This window comes from Neolamprologus brichardi, chromosome 7 (assembly GCF_056152115.1).
Source record: "Neolamprologus brichardi isolate AB-2024 chromosome 7, ASM5615211v1, whole genome shotgun sequence".
In the NCBI taxonomy this organism is placed as follows: Eukaryota; Metazoa; Chordata; class Actinopteri; order Cichliformes; family Cichlidae; genus Neolamprologus; species Neolamprologus brichardi.
In genome coordinates, this window is record NC_142110.1 from 12,502,712 (window position 1) to 12,527,445 (window position 24,734).

At 39.5% G+C, this 24,734-nt stretch overlaps 1 protein-coding gene across 2 annotated transcripts in view; it reads right to left on the reverse strand.

Moving 5' to 3' along the window:
- The window catches only part of sema4ba (sema domain, immunoglobulin domain (Ig), transmembrane domain (TM) and short cytoplasmic domain, (semaphorin) 4Ba), a 53,400-nt gene that overhangs the window by 21,295 nt on the left and 7,371 nt on the right, over positions 1-24,734 (reverse strand). Inside the window, exons 1-2 of one of the 2 annotated variants that reach the window (XM_006789359.3) lie at positions 19,376-19,564; positions 1,313-1,723 (exon numbers count right to left, since the gene is read on the reverse strand). In XM_006789359.3, the coding sequence (XP_006789422.2) occupies positions 1,313-1,430 (118 nt within the window). In that variant the 5' untranslated portion in view covers positions 1,431-1,723; positions 19,376-19,564. Of the gene's footprint in view, positions 1-1,312; positions 1,724-19,375; positions 19,565-24,734 lie in introns of those variants that run through there. The other variant, XM_035907117.2, reaches the window with a different exon arrangement.

The window sequence follows — 24,734 nt, forward strand, 5'->3', positions numbered from 1 at the left end:
TTGTTGTGAAATGCTCCACAAGGGATGAGCTATGGGCTTCGCTGAGGCTGGGAGGTGAGAGAGATTATCTGTTTGTATAGAGGTCCAACATGAAGGGGAAGGCACAAGCTCAGACAGGCATCTATGTAAAAGCTCGGTCGGCTTAAAATTCGCTCCAAACTGGAAATTCTACCCGTGTCTGTAATAGATTACTAAGCAGCATCTATCAACATAATCCTCCCTGAAGTAACTCTAATGACGCCTGAACATGAGTCACTAACTGCAGATCAATCACTGAAAGCCTCTACCGATCCCACAATCCATCATTTTGTTTCATTCTCTGTGGAGATAATAGAGCACAATTAATGTGCAAAGTCAACATGTCATCTTAAATGCACCAGTATATCATTTGAATAACTGGATACAAGCAGTTCTTGGTGCCGGTGGCTCAACCTATCAATGGAGAGAAAACAGAACATCGGAAAAACAATACATGAGGGCGAATATAACTATATCTCCACCATAGTTTAAGAGTGAAATGTGAAAGGTTCCTAAGCTCAAAGTTATTTTGCAAGCAAACGGAAAAAAACTGATTATATAAGAGCAATAACTCTCTGCGCTCATGAGATTGTGTCCACTTGTCCTTAGTAAGTCAAAACACAATGGGCCAGTTCATTTGTAATTACTGTCTGACCTGCAGGTACTCGACGGAGCCACCCTGATAGAGCAGCTATTCACAGCATGGCTTTAAATGATGGAGACAAACACCATTTCACCCCTCGAAATCCTTTTAGCTCTTACAATGGACACATAAGAAGTGCATTGATTTTTTTCTTTTTTCAGTGGACATGGTTAATAAATAGGGAACCCACCGGGAACTGGACGACCAGATCTATAAGCAGAAAGTGAGAGTGGCAAATGTAGAACTAAACAGCTCAGCAGAAAACAGATGTTTCTGTTGAGCGTTCATGATTTAAGTTCCCAGGTGGACTTATGTAAACTTTTACCTCTAGACAGCTGTGAGCAGCACCTAGAGAAGCGAATGCAACAATGCCAGTCTTGATGAATGTTTATTGACAGTTGGCCACGTGCTGCAGTTTGCACAAAAAGATCCGACGACGCTCCAGCTGGAGCCTCAGGCATATCCAAACCTCACATTTCCTCGGCTCACCGAGAGAGGAGGAGAGCCTGGTGTGTCTGCAGGCTTGCTGTGTGTGATGTGCATATATGGGATAGCAGTGCAGCTTGGGACCAAGCACGCCTACTTTAAAAAAAAAAAAAAGTAATTTGTAAAGTGGCTGTTTTTCTGTTGTGAAGAAGTTGTGAAACTTACTGTAAGAAAAGGTGAGGCGTGGAGTTACGTCATTTTCCGTGACAGCCGTATGAAAACAACCAAGCAGAAGGACAATGAAGGCAGAGAGACGCAGCCAAGCCATACTCATTGTCCGCATGCCTCCTAAGGTCTGCCAGCCAACTTGCAGTATTTCCCTTCAGGTTTTTGGTGAATTCATGAAGAGCGTCTTTTATAACACTTGTTTATTTTCTTCTCCTTTCTCTCTCTCTCTTTAGTCTTGCAGCTCCAGGCTCCTTGACCAGAATGCGTCTGCACCGGTGTGAATTCAGGGCAGTCTTCTGGGCTACAGACGATGACGCTGGTTTGAAATGATGATTTGTGACCTCAGAGCAACAGCCTCCATTGATCAGCCTCCATGCATATGCGGCAGCACAAGGTCACAGCTGAAACCTATCAGGATAAAGAAAGCGCATTCAAATTAGTGTGCATTAGCACGCTAAATGAAATAATAAGCCAAGTGACAGAAAAGGTGATCTTAAATCACTCAAATTACCTGTTAAATGGTATACGTTACTTTGCAACAGATTCACTGAGCTATTGGAATATATTAGCCTGTCCACCAATTGTAATGCCATCTGTTGATGTCCACATGAACGATTCAGCAGGGTGTATGAAAAGTTCAAAGCCTGCCCAAATGTGATTGGTTAAACAGAAACCAGAAGGTTTCATGTACCAAATTCTTGTCCCTTGCCTACAGATTGTACATATGAATTCATTTTTATATTTTATTTTATCACTCTAATATCTTCATGCTTGATAGTCTCTCTCTCCAGTCTTATTGTCTTATCGTTATGCTTTTTACATCTGTCCTATTGTCAGCTCATCAGTCATTCATAAATTACTTTGAATTCATTTATGAATGACTGATTCACCTGAATTAAATGCTAAACATCTTTTCTCGGCATTAAGAGGTTTTTTTGGCACACAGCTGTCTTTATCTCCACACAACACAAAGCATGATTATGCAACAATGACATCGCATTCATAACAAAGTGTATAAGTGCCAGGGGTCAAAACGAAAGACTGCATGATTATCTTTCAGTTTCTGTTCATAGGAAGCAAATGATCATTTTGATAGTTCAGGGTGTTTATGTGTGAGGATGTTAGTAAGGCACTAACACCAACACTCTGAGAAAGCTTAATCTCTATATCTGAGCTGCATATACCTGTTCTGCTGTTCTACCTGTTCTGGACTGAAAGAAAACAGATTTCTTGATAATCTCTGCTTTCTTGAAAAAAGGTGTGACGCCCAAGACACAGCTCATATTACAAGAGCTACAGGAGCTTCTGTCCCATCGTTTTCACCAGATGAACTTTAATTGCACTGCAGAGTAGTAGGAAGTTTCATGTACAGATCAGAACTTGTCTCAATATAAAAGAGTTGGATTTCCATAGCATTCACTGGGATAAAAGCAACTAAAGCCTAAAGACAACTTGTGGAATAACTGCATAGGCACAGTGCTCACTTCTCCTTAAATGAATATGATATACGCGTCAGCAGTGTTGTGGAGTAACAGAATACATGTACCGCCGTTACGTACTTGAAATACAAAATATGAGTAACTGTATTCCGTTACAGTTTAAAAAGGTAGTATTTAGAATACAGTTTCTTTGTTGAAATGAATGGATTACACAACGGTATTTTCCTGTTTCATAAGGCTATGCCCTCTCTATTTTTGGTTTCCACGGAAACCCAAAAAACACGCATTGAGAGGCTCTAATGCCTGTGTCTCAATCTCGCGGCCCATGTCACTCCTACTTGCGGCCCACATAATGACGTGAAGAAATATTTTAAAAAATTATTCACAAAAATTATTTAATTTGAAGGCAATAGGAGTCTTATAGGCATAGCCTGCGCATCAGGGAATCTGAACTTTTAGATATTTTTTCATTTCCACTAACACCTTTATCAACAAGCTCTCCAGCTATTTTTTAAGAAACCGTCAGTCCAAACCACAACACGGCCAGTAATGGAGTTAAGGGGGCAAATCACAGACTCTGATGAACTGAATGTAGTGAGACAGACTTAAAGGGAAACTCAATATGGATACTCCAGTTACAACTGCAAATGCTCCATTACAGTGGCCACGGGGAGCTCCTCATTAAATGCTACCAACAGGAGATTCAGTTTCATGTGAGGTATTAGAATCACTTTCACGAAGTACGGAGCGAAGCTATTCTGGCTTTTATCAAGGGGATCTTGACTCTTAGTCAATAAGCAGTCAGATGCTTATTACAAAACCAGACATGTCCAAATCTGATGTAGGCAGATGACATCTGCAAGAACAACAAGGCCAAGAGACAAGACACAAAGATGGTTATTTCTACAGCAGCAATGTCACACACAAGACTGAAAAAAGAAAAAAAAAAACATGCAGACATGTCCTGTCAATTCAGCCTGAAGGGCTTGTGGTGCGTCAAAACACATATTTTGGTAACACTTTATAATAAGGCCCATGACTAAATGCAGTTAAATTGAATTGTAAATACACTGTACTTTTTGTGGACAGGCAATTTTATGGAGTGACTGTACCTTCCTTTTCACATCTTTATTTTTTTTTACATCATTATTTAATATTGATTATGTTGAAGAGCATGATAGAAATAATGAATAACAAAAAAACTATTACAGTCGTGTTTTTGTTTTTTGTTTTTAACTTACGCTGTACTTAAAATTACTTATAGTATAATGTGTGTCTTATTTCCTGTAAAATACCCAGAAGTCAGGCAAGGTTAAGCAGCTCCATAGTACAGCCCACATCCCGAAAAGTACAGAGTACTTATGATGTGAAATGGACAAATATTGTTTTTCCACTAAATTACCCACAAATTACGCAGTACTTAAAATTACCTTCAATATGATTATTTCTTTGTTCCCTATAAAAATTCTGACTTGTTGTACCTTTATTCTAGTGTATCTATCTTTAAGTATTTGTATATAATCGCATTGTAATTTCAAGTACATTGAATTCCCTTTAATTGCTGGGAAATTATGCCCTCAGTTGGAGACCATATTAAAAAGTGCTACCCACATTTCTAGTTTTAACTTATTTGACTCTGTTTTAACCTTTTGCCCACAGGACACCTCTTAGAATGAACTCTTGTTTGTCTTTTCTGAACTGAGCCATATCTGTTATATATTTCAGGTGTGCTTCCACAAAAAAAGACTGGGTTAGTGAGGGAGCTCTCTGCCTATACAATCTATACCACATCTTTATTGATGTAGATATTGAGATGTCAAAAATCTTCATTAAGGGTACAGAGAAGGTTGTACTTATGGGGGAAAGAGTTAAATTAGGGTTTGATTAAAACATTTTTATAGTTTAAAAAATCAGGTCAAAATTATCTCCCCTTTCACCGGGTCAGATGTGCAAAAGCTATGAAAGGAAAAATAATCAAGTGTCTGGACAGCAAAGAATTTGGACCTACAGCAGTATGACTGTGATTTTTAATGATCCTGATGACAAAAACAGACAAGGTTCTGAAAAGCTTCTGCTTTTAAAAGTCCGGGCTCGGCCACAGTCTGACATTTTTAGACAATCCCTCCCTGTCAGCAACCTACATGATGTCAGTGGACTATGACATGTAACCGACAAAAAGAGTAGCCATAAGCATCATTAGCGTCTTTTGTGTGGAAACAACCAAAAATGAGACACTACTTGACCACCGAGTGGCAGAATTAACAATAATCCCGGTTTTGTGTGACAGTCAGAAAAAGTGGTCTGCATGAATCCGACTGAGGTATGAAGAGAGAGTTCGACTCAGCGTGAGCAGGAGAACAAGGGCCCCTCTGACAGCACAGAAATCTATATGCAACTCTGCACTTCACTGCTCTCTCCTGCATGATGCATAAACTGAATCATCCCTTTCACTCTCTACACAGACGTGATAGTGTGCTCTGGCTATGGATGATACTCTCCCATCTCTCTGTCAATGATCTCTTCCTAAATCCTTTTAGAGTATATTTCTCTATTCCCTTCAGCAACACATCACCCTGATAGAATAATTTCATCATTTCTTTACCAGAGATTGTAAAACATCAACAATTAAAGATACTATAATTTTATTAGAGGGTGGGGTGATTCTGTCTGGTTTTTCAACCAAATTAAAAGAAAGCTATTTGTATTTATATCTTTATATTAGCCTTTCTCTTAAAAAAACACAGATGGGATTTATGTCTGCATGCCCCATGAGTCTGTCAATGGAGTAAAAAGTGTTGCTGCTTTACATTTTCATTACCTTTCATAGAGACTAACATGGTGTACTTTTAATATCTGCAACCAAAACAAACAACTAAACGGAGATATAAAATAAATGTTCTGTCAGGACCACTACAGTAAAACGAAAACTGTCATTTTCATCTGGAGTATGTTATTTTTGGCAGCATCACTCCGTACTGGGACTTCTCTCCCTTTCCATGTGCAGATGTGAAAAGCTTGAGGCAGCGAGACCGGCGCATACCCCCCATACAAAACAAAGAAGCCATCGCTGTCAACAGATATGACACTGATTAGGTCAGACAACATGGAAAATGTTTGGGTGTTCAGATGGGTTGCAAAGCAGCTTGCAGGAATGCAGCAACTGTATGTCCAATATTAACCTTTCCAACTGAATGTGTGTTAGGGTATCAGCTGAGCCATCAGATGATGTGGGCAGATACAGAGTGGGCTGGGATCAACGGATCTACGGATTATGTCTGAAAGGATATGCTCAGTTTTTAGTCTATTTTATACATTTTCAGCTTTGATCAGTGTTAAACAATATCTTTATATTAGGATATATTGTAATAGTTTGTAAGGAATTCATTAATATAATATAATTATTAATTTAGTAAACTTAATTAGCTATTAATAATTAATAAATGTATAAAATGCTCCAGGTACGAGTTCTGGCAATCTGGCTACCAAGGCTTCCAGCCCAGTGCACATACCACTGGACCCCTACACCCCCCCTCCTCTGGGTAGTGGACCGACAGGAGGGCGGGTCCATTTTGCTCATTCAAGATAAGCCGAGTCAGGTCTATATGCAGCATTCTGAACATAGTCAGTTCATTAATTCCTCAACTCTAACAGTAACAGAGACCTTTCTGACAATATAAAAATAATTAGAGGAAGGGAGATAAATCAAGCATTAGGACATACTGCCAGGAACAGGGTGCAAATAAAACTTCCAGAAATAAGCAACTGTCAGATTAGAGCTACAGAATAAACTCAACCTGTGGTGCTTCATTTTACAATGTAAAACTCGGTCATAAAAAAATTGATAATACCTTTCTTACACTGTCCAAAAACTTTACAGTAATGTATCTTATAAAAGAGGAACCCAGTTTTATATTTAACCTAACAGGGAAATTCCTAGCAGTGTTTGGCGGTCATTTACTGTTATACAGCTCCTCGTGTAAAGTAAAAATATCACTATATATCACTGAATGAAAAAGCTGGCCCAATGACAATGCTACTTTTAAGACTGTATTATAAATAGCTGCATCGCGTATGCTGCTGAAACAGGTGGTACCACCATTAGCTTTTGCTATTCGAGTAGAGTAGGAGGGGTGAAGGCTTCCTGGATTCCACACGTAGTCTGTTGACTGGAAAAGTGTTGCCTGAAAAATATGACCTTTTGCCTTCCTGTCATCTGACGAAGCCACCTGTACACACACACACGCACGACATACTGGCCACCTACATCACGCCCGTCAGATAACGTAGGTCACATGCTACCACAAGTTACAGCCAACTTGTGAGTGTTACCCCTCAGGCCCTGAAACACCTCCACGTCACTGAAGGGCTCTCTGATGTGTGACGGAGCAGATGTGGGATGGGAGGATATCATCTCTCAGGAGTGGCTTTAATGGAGGAGCGCTCCTGCACATATGGACAGAGTGGCTGAGTTGCTGGGTGAGTTGTGTGGCTGTGCAGCGTTGACATATTTCCGCCCTAGTCCTACCGCCCTCTCATGTTAATGTTCAACAACTTGGCCAGCTGTAACGATACCTGGCTATGAGTAAGATATGACAGTGCTTCTTTCCCAAGGCCAGTGCATCATGACTAATCACAATCAGAAGAGTTTGAGAACATCCTCACTCAGCTCTCATTAAAACAACTAAATGTTGTTTAGTTATTATGCTATCTATTATGTTAATTATTACATAATTGTAAAATTGTAAAGTAACAGGCACAAGTTCAACTGCTCATTATGGCAAATATCTAATCAGCCAATAACATGGCAGCAACTCGGTACATTTAGGCATGTAGACATGGTTGAGACTGTCATTGTCCCACACAACTGTCTTCATAGTTTACAGAGAATTGTCTGAAAAACAGAAAATAACCAATAACGGCAGTTCTCTGGATGAAAATGCCTTGTTGATATCAGAGGTCAGATAAGAATTAAAAGACTTCTTCAAGCTGATAAGCAGGCAACAGTAACTGAAATAACCACTTGTTACAACCAAGTAACTTCTGTATGCAGAAGAGTATCTGTGAATGCACTGTGTATTGAATCTTGAAGCAGATGAGCTACAGCAGCAGAAGACCACACCAGGTACCATAGAATATGACCTAAAATATAATAAATCATGTATAAAATGGTATAGCTGAGAAATATGTTCATTTCAAAACGTTGTTTGCACTATAAAATTATAACAGCCTATAGCATATACTAGCCTATGCTCCAATCAATGTTTTACAGTGATTCCTTCTTTAATTGATCAACTTTAATTTCAACTGGGTAATGCTACAAATGTTTCCATTACAAAGTCTTAGCAACTTCTTAAATTTCAGTGGTGCAATTCAAATAACAAGCTTAAAGCCAACTAGAGCTCTAGCTGTCAAGAAATTGCAATGAAGTTAATAAACAAATACAGTCTTGGATTCACAATAGCTGGTGCAACACAGTGCAGCTACTGAGTTAACATATTTTGTCATTCAAAAGTCTGGCATGTTGATTAGATGAATATGGTGTTTGAAGAAAATACCCTCTTTCCTGCCCGACCTATTTTTAAGTTCAATCCCTAGACCCAGCTAAGAATAATTAATGGCTCAATCGTCCCTAAGTGAACTATACAGCAGTAATTACGACCATATGCTATTCCAAAGACTTTTAATTGCCTAATTAAAATCTTATTAAACTATTGGACAGAGATAGGGGACATTTTGAACTTAAGGTTCAGGGGAGTTAAATTCATCAAGCTTGCTTCTCCTCTGGGGCTTGTGACACAGGGTCAGAAATGTGGAATTTATCACAAGTGCTGAATTCCTAAAGCATTCCAAATTTAAAGCTATCAGGAACTAAGAATGTATTGATAGATTAATGTAATATATGGCTGTGAAAGTGGATGAGCATATTTCATCACCTCTGTCTTTGAAACCTATACAAGTGCTGAAACCAACCCTGTCTCAGAAGTGAAAATATATAAAATGATTTTCCATTTCATTCCATTTCCCCTCTGCACAAATTTCCATAACAGATGTGAAGCCAGCAGAAGCAGCTTGCTGATGAAATGTAAAGTAGTGGAGCTAGGTCTGTTGCCAGACCTGCTATTACTATCAACGTCAAAGTGGGTGAAAGAAGAGCAGCAGGGGCTCTGCGACTGGCCGAAAAGTGCTTTAATACTGTAAATGCCGAGGACAAAGACAAGCAAATGAAAGGACAAAGACACCACCTTCTCCTGCTGGTCACCTCATCTAACTCCAATCTTTATATTAACACTAGTAAGGAGGAATAAATCTCTTCAGAGTCGCTAATCTCATCAGCAAAGTTCAACGTTCAGACTTGTGAGGGCGAGTTGCTTCCCTTATTTGCTTCTCCTTTATTTCTTGGCACGTTGGCCAATTCTCATGTCCAAACAAAGGTAAACAGGGATTAAAAAGCGCTTGCGTCTTAAAAATATTCACGTCTAGTCACTGCCATGATGTTTATAGAAGCTTGTACTTTCTCTCTGCACTCCTTGCCACTCTTCTGAAAGCCCCAGTGTAAGCTGATCCACTTTAAGGAAGGAGACTGCACTGTTGATCTTGCTGAAATGGCCTATTTCTTTTCTACAGTCTCTTGTACTGTTGTCACACCGTTTGCAGGGAGAGGGAACACCCTACATCTCCCATTTCATTATGACGCACCTTTCAGGGACCAAAACTAACAAACAACAACCTGTTATAAAAAGCATTTTTCTCTTAATGGGGTTTTGGTAAATAATTTGACCTTTTTACATGATCGCTTGTATGATAAACTATACAGATATTCAAAATCAGTGTTCAAAAGCTGAAACTGTTTTGACGGTGATGTTCAACAGTTGGATCTGCAAAACAAAAAGATGTTCCTCTTTACTCTGAAATATAATACTGCGTGTCCTGACATTTAGTGGAATGGCACTAAAGAAAATCACTGCTGTTTACACCACAAATGTTTATAGTACTATTCATACTACAATAAATGTTTATTCTTTTATAACTACTGAGAGGAGGATGGAGTGACCTGCAAACAGTGCCTCAGCTTCAATCTTGAACTACTTATGAATTTGCAGTTTCAGTGAAATAAAAGAGTTTTCCACTTATAAACAACATGTAAGAGGTTTGGTAATGATTATATTTATTTATGTTGCTAATCTGCAGCTTAAGAAGTTTACTCTACAGATGGAAGCAGGCTAAAGTTCTCACTGTCAGGAAACATCCTAACCATCTCACCCTCTCAAACTGTTGCCTGAGAGTAACAGCCTGTATCCGTGAGAGTGACCATATGCGCTCCAGCTAATGTGACAAATTCTTCGATGACTATTTTATAGCAGAAATAAAAGCACAGAGTAATATACTGTTCAGAGTACTGGATAAGATATTGAGGGCCTTTAGTTTATGAGGCTTCCTGCCTGCTGCCAGGTGAGAAACCGTTTCAGCCCAGGCTGCTGAAAGTAGGTCAGGCCTGTTGAAACACTTAGTGCCATTCGAAATGTCTCCACTTGTTTGCAATAAAATCCTGTCTGCGTTTACTGGAGTGAAATATCGACCACAATGCAGTGAGATAACAGCCATTCACCTCAGGTTCTGTACCGTGCTTCTCCTTGTTTACATCCACTAACTTTTTTTTTTCAAAGATAAGCATGTGAAACACAAGTAAAGTTAAATGGAGTGGTACTTGTATGCACCTTTCCACTTTCCACTCTTTTCTTTTTTTACTACAAGTCTCATTCAACCAAACACAAACATTCATAATACAACACTATCTATCACTATCTAAGCGCTTACTAACTTTCACACTTCAGTGGATGCATCAGGCGCAACTCAGGGTACAGCTCTAAGGATACAACGGCATCTGAACCACTAACCTTACAATTTGTAGATGACCCATCCTACCACCCAAGTCACAGCTGCCCAACAAAGTATTCTGAGGCTGTTTAAATAAAGTTTTCATGTTTTAGAAGACACACTGAAAAATTCAAGTACTAAAAGCATAAAGTTATGCTGTCTGAACTGTCGTATGGTGATGATGTCAGATTATGTCATAACGTCCACACCTTTTATGACACTTGATGTGTCACCCGTTAACTGTAAACTTCCAAAACCAATAAACCATCATACACACCCATTTCACCAGCAAGGGTCAAGGAACTGCATTCCCTTTGTAGCTCTCATTTTAGCTTTTGTTATTTAACTACTGTGGTAATGTTTATTCTAGTGCAACACCTTTAATGTCTCCCACAGAAACTGCATGAAAATGTAGCTTGTTAATCCAGTTTTTAAATGATTTCACATTTTACCATTCTATGATGGATGGCTTTTCACTCTTCCTAATAGTAAACTTTGTTTGGAACAACTTTAAATACACCTGATTCAGACTAAAAAAGAGCAGCATGTTAGCAATAAAGTCAGAATAAGCTTAAATCTGCAGTACCAATTATTCCAAAGAAGCTGCAGCTCTTCCCTTCTGCTAGATGAGCCCTTGCATATATGCATGCACTTCATATGCTGAAACAATAGGTCAGTGCTGAATTCTGGCATCATGCAGGATTTGAACTACATGCTGCCAAGTCTGGCAAGCTGAAAGTTCTCTGCTTAACCTTTTGAGCCCTACATATTATGTACATGTTGGCCAAACTCTTCCATTAAATTTTCTAAAGCCTGACAGGACTTCCTCCCTCTTACTTTTCATTTATAACACTGAGTTATCCTACATGGTAGCCTATGGCACAGCTCACATGCACCTTCCCAGAAATATAATTACATTACCAAAACATTTGGTAGTAATATACCATTTGTTTCACTTATAAAACAAAATGCAAGAGACTGTAAATGTATCAAGTTTGCTCATTATAGTATGCCACAGCTTATAGTCAGCCTTTTTCTCCAATCAGTATATACACTCAAAATCAGATGTCTTTCTTTCTGTAACAATAAGTGACTATTTCATTGGGAACTTGATATTAAGGGTTTCATTAATGCAGAGACACCAAATTATAAATGTCCACTATGTTGAGGACTCAATGCAGTACTGTAAATTATACTTTTTTTTCTACTTGGACAGCTTAAGCTGAAAGGTTATTATCAGATTTTTTTGTCTGCTGTCACCAAAAAAATGTTACCAACCTGTGTTTTACAAGAATAAAAGATTAACTTTTTAATTTTTTTTTTGACTCATGAGACTATTTAGCATATGTTATATAAAACTGAACAACCATAAAAAACCCACTATATGCTTAGAAAAAGCAAAGTGAACCAAGTTTGTGGACAGTTCAAAAACGAAGTGATGTGCTGCATTTGCATTTGCCGCCCATGTAAACTCATGGATCGTTCAATCAACAACAATCCATTGAAATATTTAACCTCGCTAAAATCGATTAGGCTGGTGTGGCATCCATGAAAGGGCGTAAACAAAACACGGCGGCTGTTGCCGCTTGATGTCCGCAGCAAGAAGCTGCACGCATTCCAGTAGCTTAGAGGCTTACACACAAGCTCAGGCTATAGGCCACTGGGCAGAGAGCTGCACCCATCCATCACTGTGTACAAATGATAAAAGGCTCAGAACGTCCACTTCTCCAAATGGCCACAGACCAGCTTTTACCGAATGTCAAGAGCATCAAGGCTACAAAGCACATTGTAAACCTCACAGATTGAACATGCTGGTGACCTTCAGTCCTTTTTTAAAATAGACAAATAAAGCAATTCTGAACAAAATGCAATCAACCAAACTTTCAGTCTAATGAATATTGATTATGAAGCTAAAAGAATACTGGAATGAAAACTATGATGCTTAAATCACTTAAACCATAAGAATAATAAAATTAAGTTAAAAAGAAACATTGTCAGCATATAATAAAATGAGAAATGTAATACTTCCAAAGCTTTTTTGAAAATCTAGCTAGAAACAAAGATAGCCCAGGGAAAGGCGTGTCCGAGCAGGTGTAATCAAGTTCATGTTCACGCTGTAATTATCTATTGTGCAGTCTGTATAAAATGACACCTATGAGAACTGTTTATAGCCTAATCCAATCATGTGGAAAGTGATTTAGATTTACAATACCAAGAGCTGAAGTAGCAACTAGTGATTGTTCACCAGTAGCGATATGACTGTAAATCTGATTATTGCTAAACTTTTATTTAAGTATCCACAGCTCTTAACATGACAGGAATTGTAGACTTTTCCTTCTTTTATTCGAGCCTTCCACTTGAAGCAAAATGCATGTTTTGAAAGGCTTATTGCTCTTCAACAACACATTCAGTGAGATTCAGGGAAGTCCACTAACAATGACCAAAAACCAAGTTCTCTAAACCGAGCTCATGAGACTACACAAATAATGACGAATGACTCCTTTCCTGTGCTTGCAGTCATACTCGTTCAGTTGTGTCTTATCTCTAGTGTTAACCCTTAAGATTCAGTGATTGAAACGTTAATTTTTGACCTCTTTATCTGGCGAACAAACCACATTAAAAAGTTTTTGTGGGGGGTAGTCTGTGTTCTTTATATGGGGTCTGAGAGTGGGGCAGCTGCCACCCACATCAAGTGACCTCACTTAGTACCGATCAATAGCAAGCTGCGCATTCCTAACGCGAAGTATTCAGCCATCACTTAAACGCTGGTATCCTAGTCATCCGAGCTATCTTGAGAATCCGTCACTACAATGATATTTGGGTTAAATTCCAATCATTGAGATCCAATATCCCAGACGACCAGATCTGACCTATAAGGGCAGCGAATCTGGTAAACCATACGGGGGAGATGAGCTCTTGTCAATCAAGAGTATCTGCCTATAGGGTGCTGCTGATCCAGATACTCAAGGTCACACTTGTCATGCCAGCACTGCTCAGTTTAGATTCAACTTCACATGTTTGCTCTTTACTTTTTTTTATCCTCCTGCCCTTTTTTATTTGCCCTTTAAATCGCAAACACAAATCGCGCACACAGCAAATATATGGCCCAACACTGATCCCGTGGCTTGATGATTTAATGGATGACTGACTGACTCTTCTACTTAACTAGACAAGCATAATCAGGGGATTAGCAAACTATCAGATGACAGAGCTCAGTGTGCTTGCCTGCAGGTACAGGGGTATGTTAAAAATTGCTTCAATTCTACTGAGTAATTTTTTAACAACAACAACAAAAAAGAATAATCGAACAAACATCCCAGTTCATGACATCTTAACGCCAAATTGCTCTGAGCAGTCAGTTGAGGCAGAACTGCAGTGCATATAATAAAGACCCTTAAAGTTCACGTAGCTCCATGTTTGCACCAGCGTGTGCTCGAGATACAATCGAAGCCCTGACATGTCTGCACGGCGCCCAGCTGGATTCGTGTAGGTGGGAGCTGATGTCATGGAGAGATGGAGGTGAAATGGTGTGTTACTAGAAAGTTGAGCCTTTTCACTGTGATGTCAGAGAGGCGCACATTTCCTCACCTATTTCACAACGTGAAGGTGCTGAGGGATGGTTTATTATTTTGCAGACAAGAAAGGACTAAATTAGGAAATTCAGCAGATAACATCGAGCCGTCTTTTTTTTTTTCAGTTGAATTTACAGATAACGTGGAAAAAAATCCTATTATCTATAATGATGAAGCACATTCCCGTAAACCAGAAAAGGTCACATTTTCATTTAGGCTTATAAAAATAATAAGCAGATAACAGGAACATTCAAGTCTCTCTTAACAAACATCCAGTAAACCCAAGAGGCTGCTCTGTAGCTGGTCTCTGACGTTACCATGAGCCAAGCAAGTGATTCATCTCATTATTTATAAACTATAAGATGTAAAGTCAGTGATTTGATGCATGAGCTGGGACAGGATAAACAGCCTTGTTTTGCTTGGATCACAAACAAACCAGAAAGAGAAGTGGACAAAAAGCGAGGCCAGAAGACATTTTAATACTTGAAACAGTTTAATATGCAGATACCTGATAAACTGAGCTCTGTGCAGGATTGTTTAGATTTAGTCAGGGTACTGATTTTTTAGAGTTTAAGCAATCCAATCACTGAAAAAAGTATTTCTTTATGTATTTTTATGCCCCAATAAGACCCAGTCCCCACAGAAGAAGTCATCAGCAGTGTTAGTTGCTGTGAGCTTGAACTGCACCTGCATGCCGAACAACTTCAACCCCTCCAGATGTCTGGAGGCCTCTCTAGACCTAGAGCCAGCACATCTATAACTGTCTCCTGCACTGCCCGGACTCTAGTGGATAACTGCCAGAAAGAAAGCAGAGATGCGGGGGGATCTGAGCCCTGCAGCCACTCATGCTGCACAAAAAGTGCTGAAAGAGGCCATAGGATGGCCTGTGTACTCTGTCTTAATATATCTCATCTTCAATCCGATCTGATGAATTATTCAACCAGAGCTATCTACTGTGCCTCTCACCTAAAACATCTGCCCTGCCAGCCTGTCTGCCAGGTCCGGCTTACACTCTGCTCTGCCACAGGAAGCTTTTAGTCTACTGCTGTCCTGTGGGCTCTGTTGCATTTAACCCCTTTGCTCCATTTCTGTTTCCATCTCTCGGACCGCAGGCGTAGAGAGGGAAAGAGATCACGTTACTGTGTCAGAAAACAGGATCAATCTATAAAAGGCCTTCTGTTTTTTTTGTTTTTTAAAAAACAAAGAAATACAGAAGTAGATTTGCTACAACTGTGCAACCATCCAACTGGCTCACATGACTCATCGTCATTTCAATATATGAAAGCAGAAAGTATTCTGAAAGGTCACACTCAAGAGCCAAATTCAACATAATTGGCAATAAAGACTGAAGACCGATGATCTATTTAATTAGCAAACCACAACTGTTCATGTGCTTCATAAAGTTAAAGTCAACATTTTTGAGGGCAAAGGACTTTCAGACACCTCAAAACAACCAAGCAGGGCCTACATATTCACATAAGAGTTAGCTAACTAAAACCACACCTGCACTCTCATAAAAATTGATCAACAGATTTACAACAAGGTAAAGTGTGTAATATTTGAGCTCTGTGCAACATGACACATGAGAGGCGAGAGTGCCTTTTGCAGTGGGCTACATTGTACTATTTGTGTCCAAGGTTAGAGAAGAGAAACTATGTCAGTTAGGGGTTTCAGCCAATGTCCATCGAATATGTCTCTGTAAAGTAAGTAATCACAATGTTACAAGACAGCATGTTTACAAGGAGGGGCAATCAGACGTGTGATTGGAGAGCTGCCGCAGGAATGTCTTTAAGGGTCAGTGGCACCATTAGCAGAGTAAAGGGCATAACCTGGAATGCTTAGAGATATCAAATCACGGCTACGGGGGAGGGACAAGCTGCCAAACAAGGCTCGGCTGGAGGCTGATTCAATCATCAGAGCTACTCCCGCACTCACATCAGGATGGACACAAACAAATTCAACCACTAACAGTGACATGATGTACATTTCCTGTATGTGATCCAATAGTCGATGCGTTCTTTTTATAGCTTTAAGTTTTAAAATACAGCTTTATAATGAAACATGCACGAGGAACAGGTGCGAGGTGACGAGTGACAGAAATATACCCTGAAATGGGAATTTTGCTACTCTCACACCAGCAAGTAGGAAATGCTGACACATGTGTAAACATACTCCACATAGTTTTGTAAATCTGTTTCAAATGATTGTGTGCAGTTAAAATAGAGCGCTGCACGTACAAGACAAGGTCCCGCAGTACTTCCTGTGGATGTGACGTTTTTTCGATGCGTGTTACATGAGGGTTAAAAAGGCACATGTGTGGGTCTAGGAGATGCTGACGCGAGAGCACTGATCTGGCCATGTTCCATGTCCACAGTCATTTCCCACACCATGGCACAGCACTAGACTGGGAATAAACAGAGAAGCCCGCTGTGCTCCCAGAATGCATGTTTGCAGAGTTCCCATCAGTGAGTACACAGTAATAGGACTCCCTGAAGGCCTGTGTTTAACCTTAAGGTTACAAGTGGCTGGCCCTTCCCTTCTGTACCCCGGCTATAAACCCTTTTTTGTCTTGTTTTCAACAACACTTAAAAAAACGTAAAGGAAGTCAGATAAAATCCCAACATCTAAAGGACATGTGACGTGATTAAAAAGTCCAGAACAGCTAGTACATGGACTTTGCAGCGAGACTAGTTTGAACTGTTAAGGCATTACAGACGATTGCCGACACTCAGGAAAAGAAACCGAATAATCTGAGATTTCCTGACCGCTAAGTAAACTCCACCTGCTGATGAGAATCGTGTAACTTGACCTAAAGTTACCAAAATCTTCACTTTCTAGTTTATTTATTTTACTTGAGGGCTCATTTGCAGGAACATCTCTGTAAGAAACACCATGAATGCAAAATAAAACCTGAGGTTAGTGCAGTAAGTATAGATCAGGGATGTCATTGGGCAACATTTTGGCTGAACACATATTAAAAATATTTTTCGCAACTGCTGAGAACCAACATATAGTACAAATGCTGTACATAGCAGACACGCATATGCACACTTTATGTTGGGCCAAGAGTCAACCTGACAATATAAACAGATGAAGGAGGATGAGAGCAGCCTAAAGCTGAGAAAATACCCCTGGGATGTGCTGACAAACTAGAAATGTGAACGTGGGGCCAGCACGGAGGATTAGCTGTGGTAAAACAGTGTGATGCAGTATGATTAATTTCTTCTTTGTCTGTTCTCCACAATACAGATTTAGTAATCAGCAACAGGTTGCTTATTGCTTTGAGCTGCTACCATTGACAGCCCACAGTTCCGCCTTGCTTACACTACTTTGAGCAGACTCGATGCAGCACAGCAGCGCCTCGAACACACTTTCAGTCTGCAGAGGAATGTTTCAGCAGCGTTCAGGTCAAGGCAGGCTCTCACTACAAGCAACAACCACCATGTCATAAATTTAACTTTTTTGTGAAGTCTGGATTTTAGCTATTGATATAACAGGCACCATCCTTTACCAACGAGCCAAAGCCTCTCTGACAGCATCATACAGGCAGCTCATTGTCGAGGCCGCCGGCATCCAGAATGCAACTGCCAGCTGTTTTCTTTGTGGATCAAACCAAAAGAAACAGCAGGCCAAGGTCAGCACAGACAAGCTTTTCTCCTACAGCAGACAGACCAATCTCCATATAGCGGGCCAGAAAAAAAGACCATCCCTGCCACAAATGTGATAGCACTGTTGATTATATTCCACCCTCTTGTGGAATAATCCGCCATTCTTGAAAATTCATGAAAGCTCGCATTTATTCCCGTTCTGCTGGGTGTTTGTTGATCGCTTGAGAATCTGTGTCTGCGTGCAAGCTTGTTTGTGAGGGTTATCTCTCATGTCCCCTGTTGGTAGATAGATGCTAGACAAACACAGATAAGCTTTTAAGGAGGATATCAAGTTTTCCTGAGGATGTATCCTGTAAGATCACAGTGATTCAGATTGTTTTATGGTAAAGTTTCCCTCCACTCCAAAAAGTCCACTCCAAAAAATAGCCTGGATGTTTTGAATGACCTTTACTGTGCGAAATGATAAACATACAGAGTTTGACACCTAAAAGAGAACATGATTGTACGCACAGCCAGCTGCAGTAAAATATGCAACTTAAAAAAAAGCTTATGGGGAAGCTTGAAACCTCCAAAGTTCACAACCGGAAGTTATTCTAGTCAGACGGCACTATTTCCATATATACTGAGCCTTTTTATATTAGGGAAATGAAATAAACGTGATGTAAGAATACAAAAGACAATATAATACACAAGTTATTTTTAAATGCAACATAATAAAACTAAAGCTCACTCCAATAGGGGAAAATCAACCATATCCTTCTACTGATTGGCTGCTAACCACATTTCTGACAGTTTGCCATTAGTAGAATGTTTTGCCAGCAGCATATCAGTGACAACATTATTTGATCTTTCCATATGCTATCACACAAAATTCCAAAAAAGGATTCCAATTTCAATTGGAAAAGTGCATGCTGATGATTCTGTTCTTTCATCTGACTTTCCATACCCTTCTTGATTTACAAAAAGTAGCTCGGAGAGGATGCAGGGGTACTTGCACCCACATTTCCTACCCTCTGCCTGCAAATAGGAGCCCAAACCCCCAGACACAGGCTCACTCCTGAAGAGCTGTGCCTCAGCATAAAGACGCTAGAGACAGCCGATACATGCCAAAAAGTGTTAAAATGTAACACACCCAGGCAAATACTTATTATTCTAAGGGAAATGAGTCCAAGATCAACATCACTTAATGCATGGGTATCTCCTACATGTAAACAATGACCCACAAATACGAACGCACTGCACACACATGCATGAGGCTGCACTCAGAGTGGGTTTTTAATGACCCCATTGCCTTCCTATCACCTTACGATAAAGACCTAGTGGAGAGGATGGTGGTCTGTCTCACGTCAACTCACACCCACTTTTCCTTTTAAAGAGAGAAGCTAACCTCACATGGGCACTCACTCATAAAAACATCATAATTCTCCAACAGGCAAATGATAGGTTATTCTAGCATTGTTTTAACAGGTAACCAGAACTGCAGCGCACTCGCATCAATGATTCATCCAGCCACGGCACCACGCAGTTAATGAACACAAGGGTAGTCATTGTAACAGCATTACTTACACTCTGTCCCAGTCAGCTGTTAAACAGAAACTCACGTCAGATCTAAAACGGCTTTCCTTTAGGTGGCCCACAGGCAGATCAGTCCCTCTTTCAGCGGGGGACGTCTGAAGAAAAAAAATCCACAGGTACAGAGAAGTTTAAATCTCTCTCAGATGACAGCTCTGAGTCCGTACGTCCACACTCTCCCTCTGTCTGACACAGAGTCTACTACAGCCTGCCCCCTGGCCACTCAACAGACTGCAGCTCCGCCCACACACAGTCACAAGAGGGAGGGAGGTACACTTCTACAAGTCTGATGTTGACTCATTTTTTCTTTTTTTTCTTAATCCAGCAACCTTCTGCACTACTTTAATGACTCAGAGTAAAATAGAAACACTCACATTATCCTGCATGGGGGAAGTTAGCAATGAAGATCAAAAAGAACATATAAGCAATAGTAAAAGACACATAACAGATCTAATATTAACCACATAGACAATAAACTATTAACATCAGATTTATATTTTTTTTTACTTAGTATGCATATCCTAACATTCCTCTTTAGTGTGAACTTAAGAAGTTCTTGGCATTTTTGCCCAACATCGTTTGTTTTTAAAAATTCAAATAAATACACTAATGTCCTGTCATTTTCTGGTCATTACATTTTTGGCTGTGCTTTCAAAGAGAATTCCTACAATGTTATGCAAAAGCAACAACTGAGCATGAACTATTCCTCTCCAAAGCTCAGAAAGAAACCCTGTGAAAACATAAAGAGAGAATACAACAGCAAAAACTATTTTTTTGGACAAGACTCCACTGATACGAGTAACATATAGAAGCTTCCTTACTAGTTATAGTGACACAAAAGCAGATTGGATTTCAACACTTTTTGGATTAAGCCAACCAGTTTATAATCTCTTAAATATGTGATTATATTTAAATATATATACTTAAAATATATGAAATGATTTGCATTCAGGATCAGTGAAAAGTTAAAGCTAGAATGTGCAGCCTTTAATAAATCTGTATTCCTAGTCTTTTATTTGGAAATTTAAATTCCTGAATAAAAATCTAGCCATCACAAACTTTTGATAACAAATAGAACAACAAAGATCCTCACTAGTGTTAATTGAGATGTGGTAAACTTGTTTTTGCAGCTCTCCCATCTTATTATTAGTAGTAATACTTCTTTCTAATAGTCATTCGGATCTTGAGACAGTGTCTGCTCAAAACAAATACCTCCCAACCACAGCTACAGCTTCTTTTATTTCAGACTTAAACCTCCGTGAAGTAAAATCTGACGATCAAAAGGATCACTTCTTTCTCTTTGGATGGTATATCTGTGAAACATGTCACTAACACGCAGCTTCGAGCATGAGGGTTCACTTGTTTACGTCTTGGCAGGGAACATTCTTTTCATTTTCCAAGTTAATCATCAGAAATCTGACAGAAATGTCTAGAATTTTATCATGTAGCCACAGCATTGCAACAAAAGCATTCTTGCAATGCCTCCTACATATTTAAAACTTTAAAGCAGCATTAGTCCTTTTGCATGCTCCAACAATAACCGTTTCGTGCTTATTTTAAAGTCCTAGGACTTAATGTAAATCAGTGAGAGCCGAGATCCACTGAACTTAAGGCTACATGAGAGGCACGTGAAGAAGAGAGTCCTGCATGTGAAGCTGAGCCACATACCAGTTCTAAAATAATACACACAACAGTAGCAAGGGCAATGTTTTCAGGCCATGACACTGAAAGTACGACAGAGGTGATGCAAAGTCTTAGAAGAGGCCTTTTCATTACTTATAAAGGGGACAGCAGACTCCAAAGAATCACCTCTTTTTGTGCTTTATGAACAGAGCTCTAATAATTTTCTTAATATATTAATAATAATCATGATTTTTACAATGTATACTAATGTGCTGATACCTCAGGTTTGTTTGAAACATGCTAATAAATACACATTAGAGTATTTAAAAAGTCTAGTCGAAACGAAGTGTTACCAAAAAAACTTTACATGCCTGCTCCGAAAATATTTGCAGGGTAAATAGAGAGAAGTGTAAGATAGCAGCATGTTGAGACGGGGACGCCTGTTTCGAAAATAGCATATGCTAATTATACACTTTAGGCAACTGCTAAGGAGGGCGATGCGATGCCAAGTTTGAGGTGTTGGGACTCTGAATTTCAGCTCAGTGTCTCTTTACGAAGTCGACTCCACACTGAGGCCGCAGCGAGGATACTCACTCACCTATTTATAACTTATGTCTACTGGATACCTCCCTCAGATTAGTGGCACACCTCTTGTTGAGCTAAACCACCTGCTACTGCCATGCAGCGGACAGTTTCAAACAATCCGTAGGACTTCTCTGACAGATGTCTAAACGCATAGAGCAGACCAGTCAAACAGATACAAACTGGCCCAGTTAATGCGCGTGCCCTGAAAATGTCACTTTTCATTGCGTCTGCTTTATGACTTCAACAAAAACTGCACTCCTGCAGTTACAATTAGCAAACACAGAAATGCTCCTCTGTGCGAAATGGTTAACTACCACAGAGGAGGCTATGAGGACATTACTCAGGGATGGTTGGCCATAAGCTGCTTTTGGAATTAGGTTAAGCATAAATATTAGGAGAAAGAAGACACTGGAGTACAAAGTTTGAAAAACTGAGTGAATAATTCCTTGTTTTTATCTATTAATATTCTGAAAGGGCAGTTGTATTATTATTATCATCATCATCATCATCATCATTATTATTATTATTATTATTATTATTATTATTATTATTATTATTATTATAGGGTTTTAGGTTAATATTTATGTGTTAACAATAAAACTGATACTGCTTACTGTTTATATACAAAGACTCATCATAGGATTGAAGTCACATTAGCGTCACTGTCACGTCACAGGGAGTGTCAACCAAGAAAGAAGCCCTATGCTCCAAAACTGACACCTACAAGCTCGACTGAAATTTGCAAAACTTTTATGGCCAGACAAGACAAAGTTTAAGCCATTTGGCTACAATGACAGGAGGTATGTTTGGAGGAGTAAGGGTGAGGCTAAGTTTGATTATCAAGCACGGTGATAGTAGCGTCATGTTTTGAGGCTGTTTTGCTGCCAGTGACAATGGTACATTACACAAAGTGGATGAAATTAGGAAAAAGGACTACCTCCAAATTCTTCTGCTTCACATCAGATCAGGATCAGGAGGTAGACAGCTCAAACTTAGACACAGTTGGGCATTCCGTCTGGACAATGACTCCAAACACACATCGTAACTGGTTTTGCAATGGATAAAGCAGGCTAACATTAAGCTTCTGAAGAGGCCGCCCCAAAGCAACAGCCTCAACGTTATTCAAAATTTTGGGTCTGTGCCAGGAAACTTCAAAAGTTTCAATGAGATCTACCAATTCTGGGAAGAACCATTTGTTAAAGGACATTTAAACGAATGTTAGTGTTGGTATATGTATAATTTTGAGCCTGTTTGGATCAGAGAAATCCAAAATAAATGAACGATTAATCATCCAGTTCTTTTTTTTGAAGTCATTAAAGATGCATGCTGTACAATCATTCCACACTGGAAGAAGAACAGTTCAAAGAAATAATTAAAAACACAAAATTACCATGACATTCATGCCCATGATGAGAGTATGTAAACCACAACTGTATATGGTAATGAAAATATTGTTCAGAGCGTATTACTCAGCAACTACGGTGGACCGCATTTTGCATAAATTAACCAGAAGCAATCTACTGATTGTTGAAAATCTCAAAATAGCTGGAAATGTTTGATGAAGCAAATAAACCCTGATATCGTGGAGAAGAGCCATGGGGTTAGTTTTAAGTTCGATAACATTAAGCATGTGACACATAATGAGCTTTTCTGATTCCAGAAGACCACTTGAAAATGCAAGTTTGATCATTCTCCAGCCTCTGCATGTTTCACACACAGCAAGCAGAAGTGCTGACAAGTCATTCTATATAAATGAATAACTGCAGAGGAATTACAGCGCTGCGATAAGCCCTCGTGTTTCACATATTAGTTTAATGGGAACACACCAGATAGCAGCACTTAAGAGTCACTGAGGCTGACAGAAGCGCTGAAGACAGCTGAGAAACCACGGCCCCCAACTCTGTTTCAGTGTTTGTCAACGCAGTGCTATCCAATGTGTTGAAACCCTGTAACTGTGCAAAGCATGTGATAGAAAAATGTGACAGACAAAAACCAAACTGGCTAACTTCTTTCTTACTGTACGCCGTTATCTTAGCGGCTACATTTTGTCAGAATAATACCTTTTTATGCCGAGGCTACTTATGACCTTGTGACAATCAAATGGCTTCTGCTCAAGCCAAGCATTTAACAAACAAAAAAAAGAAGAAAGCACCTAAGATCTCCTGAGACCTTCACTTTCAGCAATAAAAGTGTTGTTAACATGAGCTGGAAAATATTTCACCTTTAGCGAAAACACTGCTGTGCATCTTACAGGTTGTCAGCAGTTGCATAGTAACAGCAGGGCCACGGCTGGCACTTGCTTCAAGCATCTGTTCAGTGCTACAAACTAAAAGGAAAATTCCAGTCAACAAAGTTGTGAAGCTACTAAAGTCACAACTACTCAGCTAAGGCCTTTGTTTGTCCTCATACCACTTATATTAGCACAGCTTTGACACCAGGTCAGGCGATGATCTGGCAAAGTTCGACAGCTCTTTGTTGTTAAAAATCATCCTACTGCAGTCTGACGGTAACAGCAATAGTTTGTTCCAAATCTTCATTAAACCCATATGATGTTTACACAAAGAACAATTCTCAAACAGAAGCTTTTATGGAGCGCCAAACTCTTCTGTTTGATTTACATTTTGCACTTTACACAACGCTAAGCTCCCTTCTCTCTGTCAGGAACTCACGGCACTCAAGACTGTTTCTTGTCAGCATAAAGCCTGACATATTTACTACAGCTGAAAGTGTGGGATCTGCACAAGAGTTTCAAATGACTTTTTTCTAGTTTGCACAAGGTATGGATGCATAATGACAGACCTACTAGCGGACTACTGTTTGCTATTGAGTGGATAAATCCAGGTGAGACTAAATCAGTTGGAGCAGGTGGTGAAAAAAGAAGGAAAGAAACAAAACAGTAAGTAAAATGAAAACAAGACAAAAACAAAAACAAAACTGAAACAGCAAACATTACTAACTAAAGGACAATTTAACACTGAAACATAAAGAGTAACACTAAACACGATGACAGAGACAAAAGACATAGGAACAAAACCACGCCTGAAATGACCAAGCAAACCACAATGACAAAGACAGTCATAAGACTCAGACTAGAACTTGGGCCCCAGTCACACAGGCCTAGAGGTTGGTCATTGACTTCCTGGCC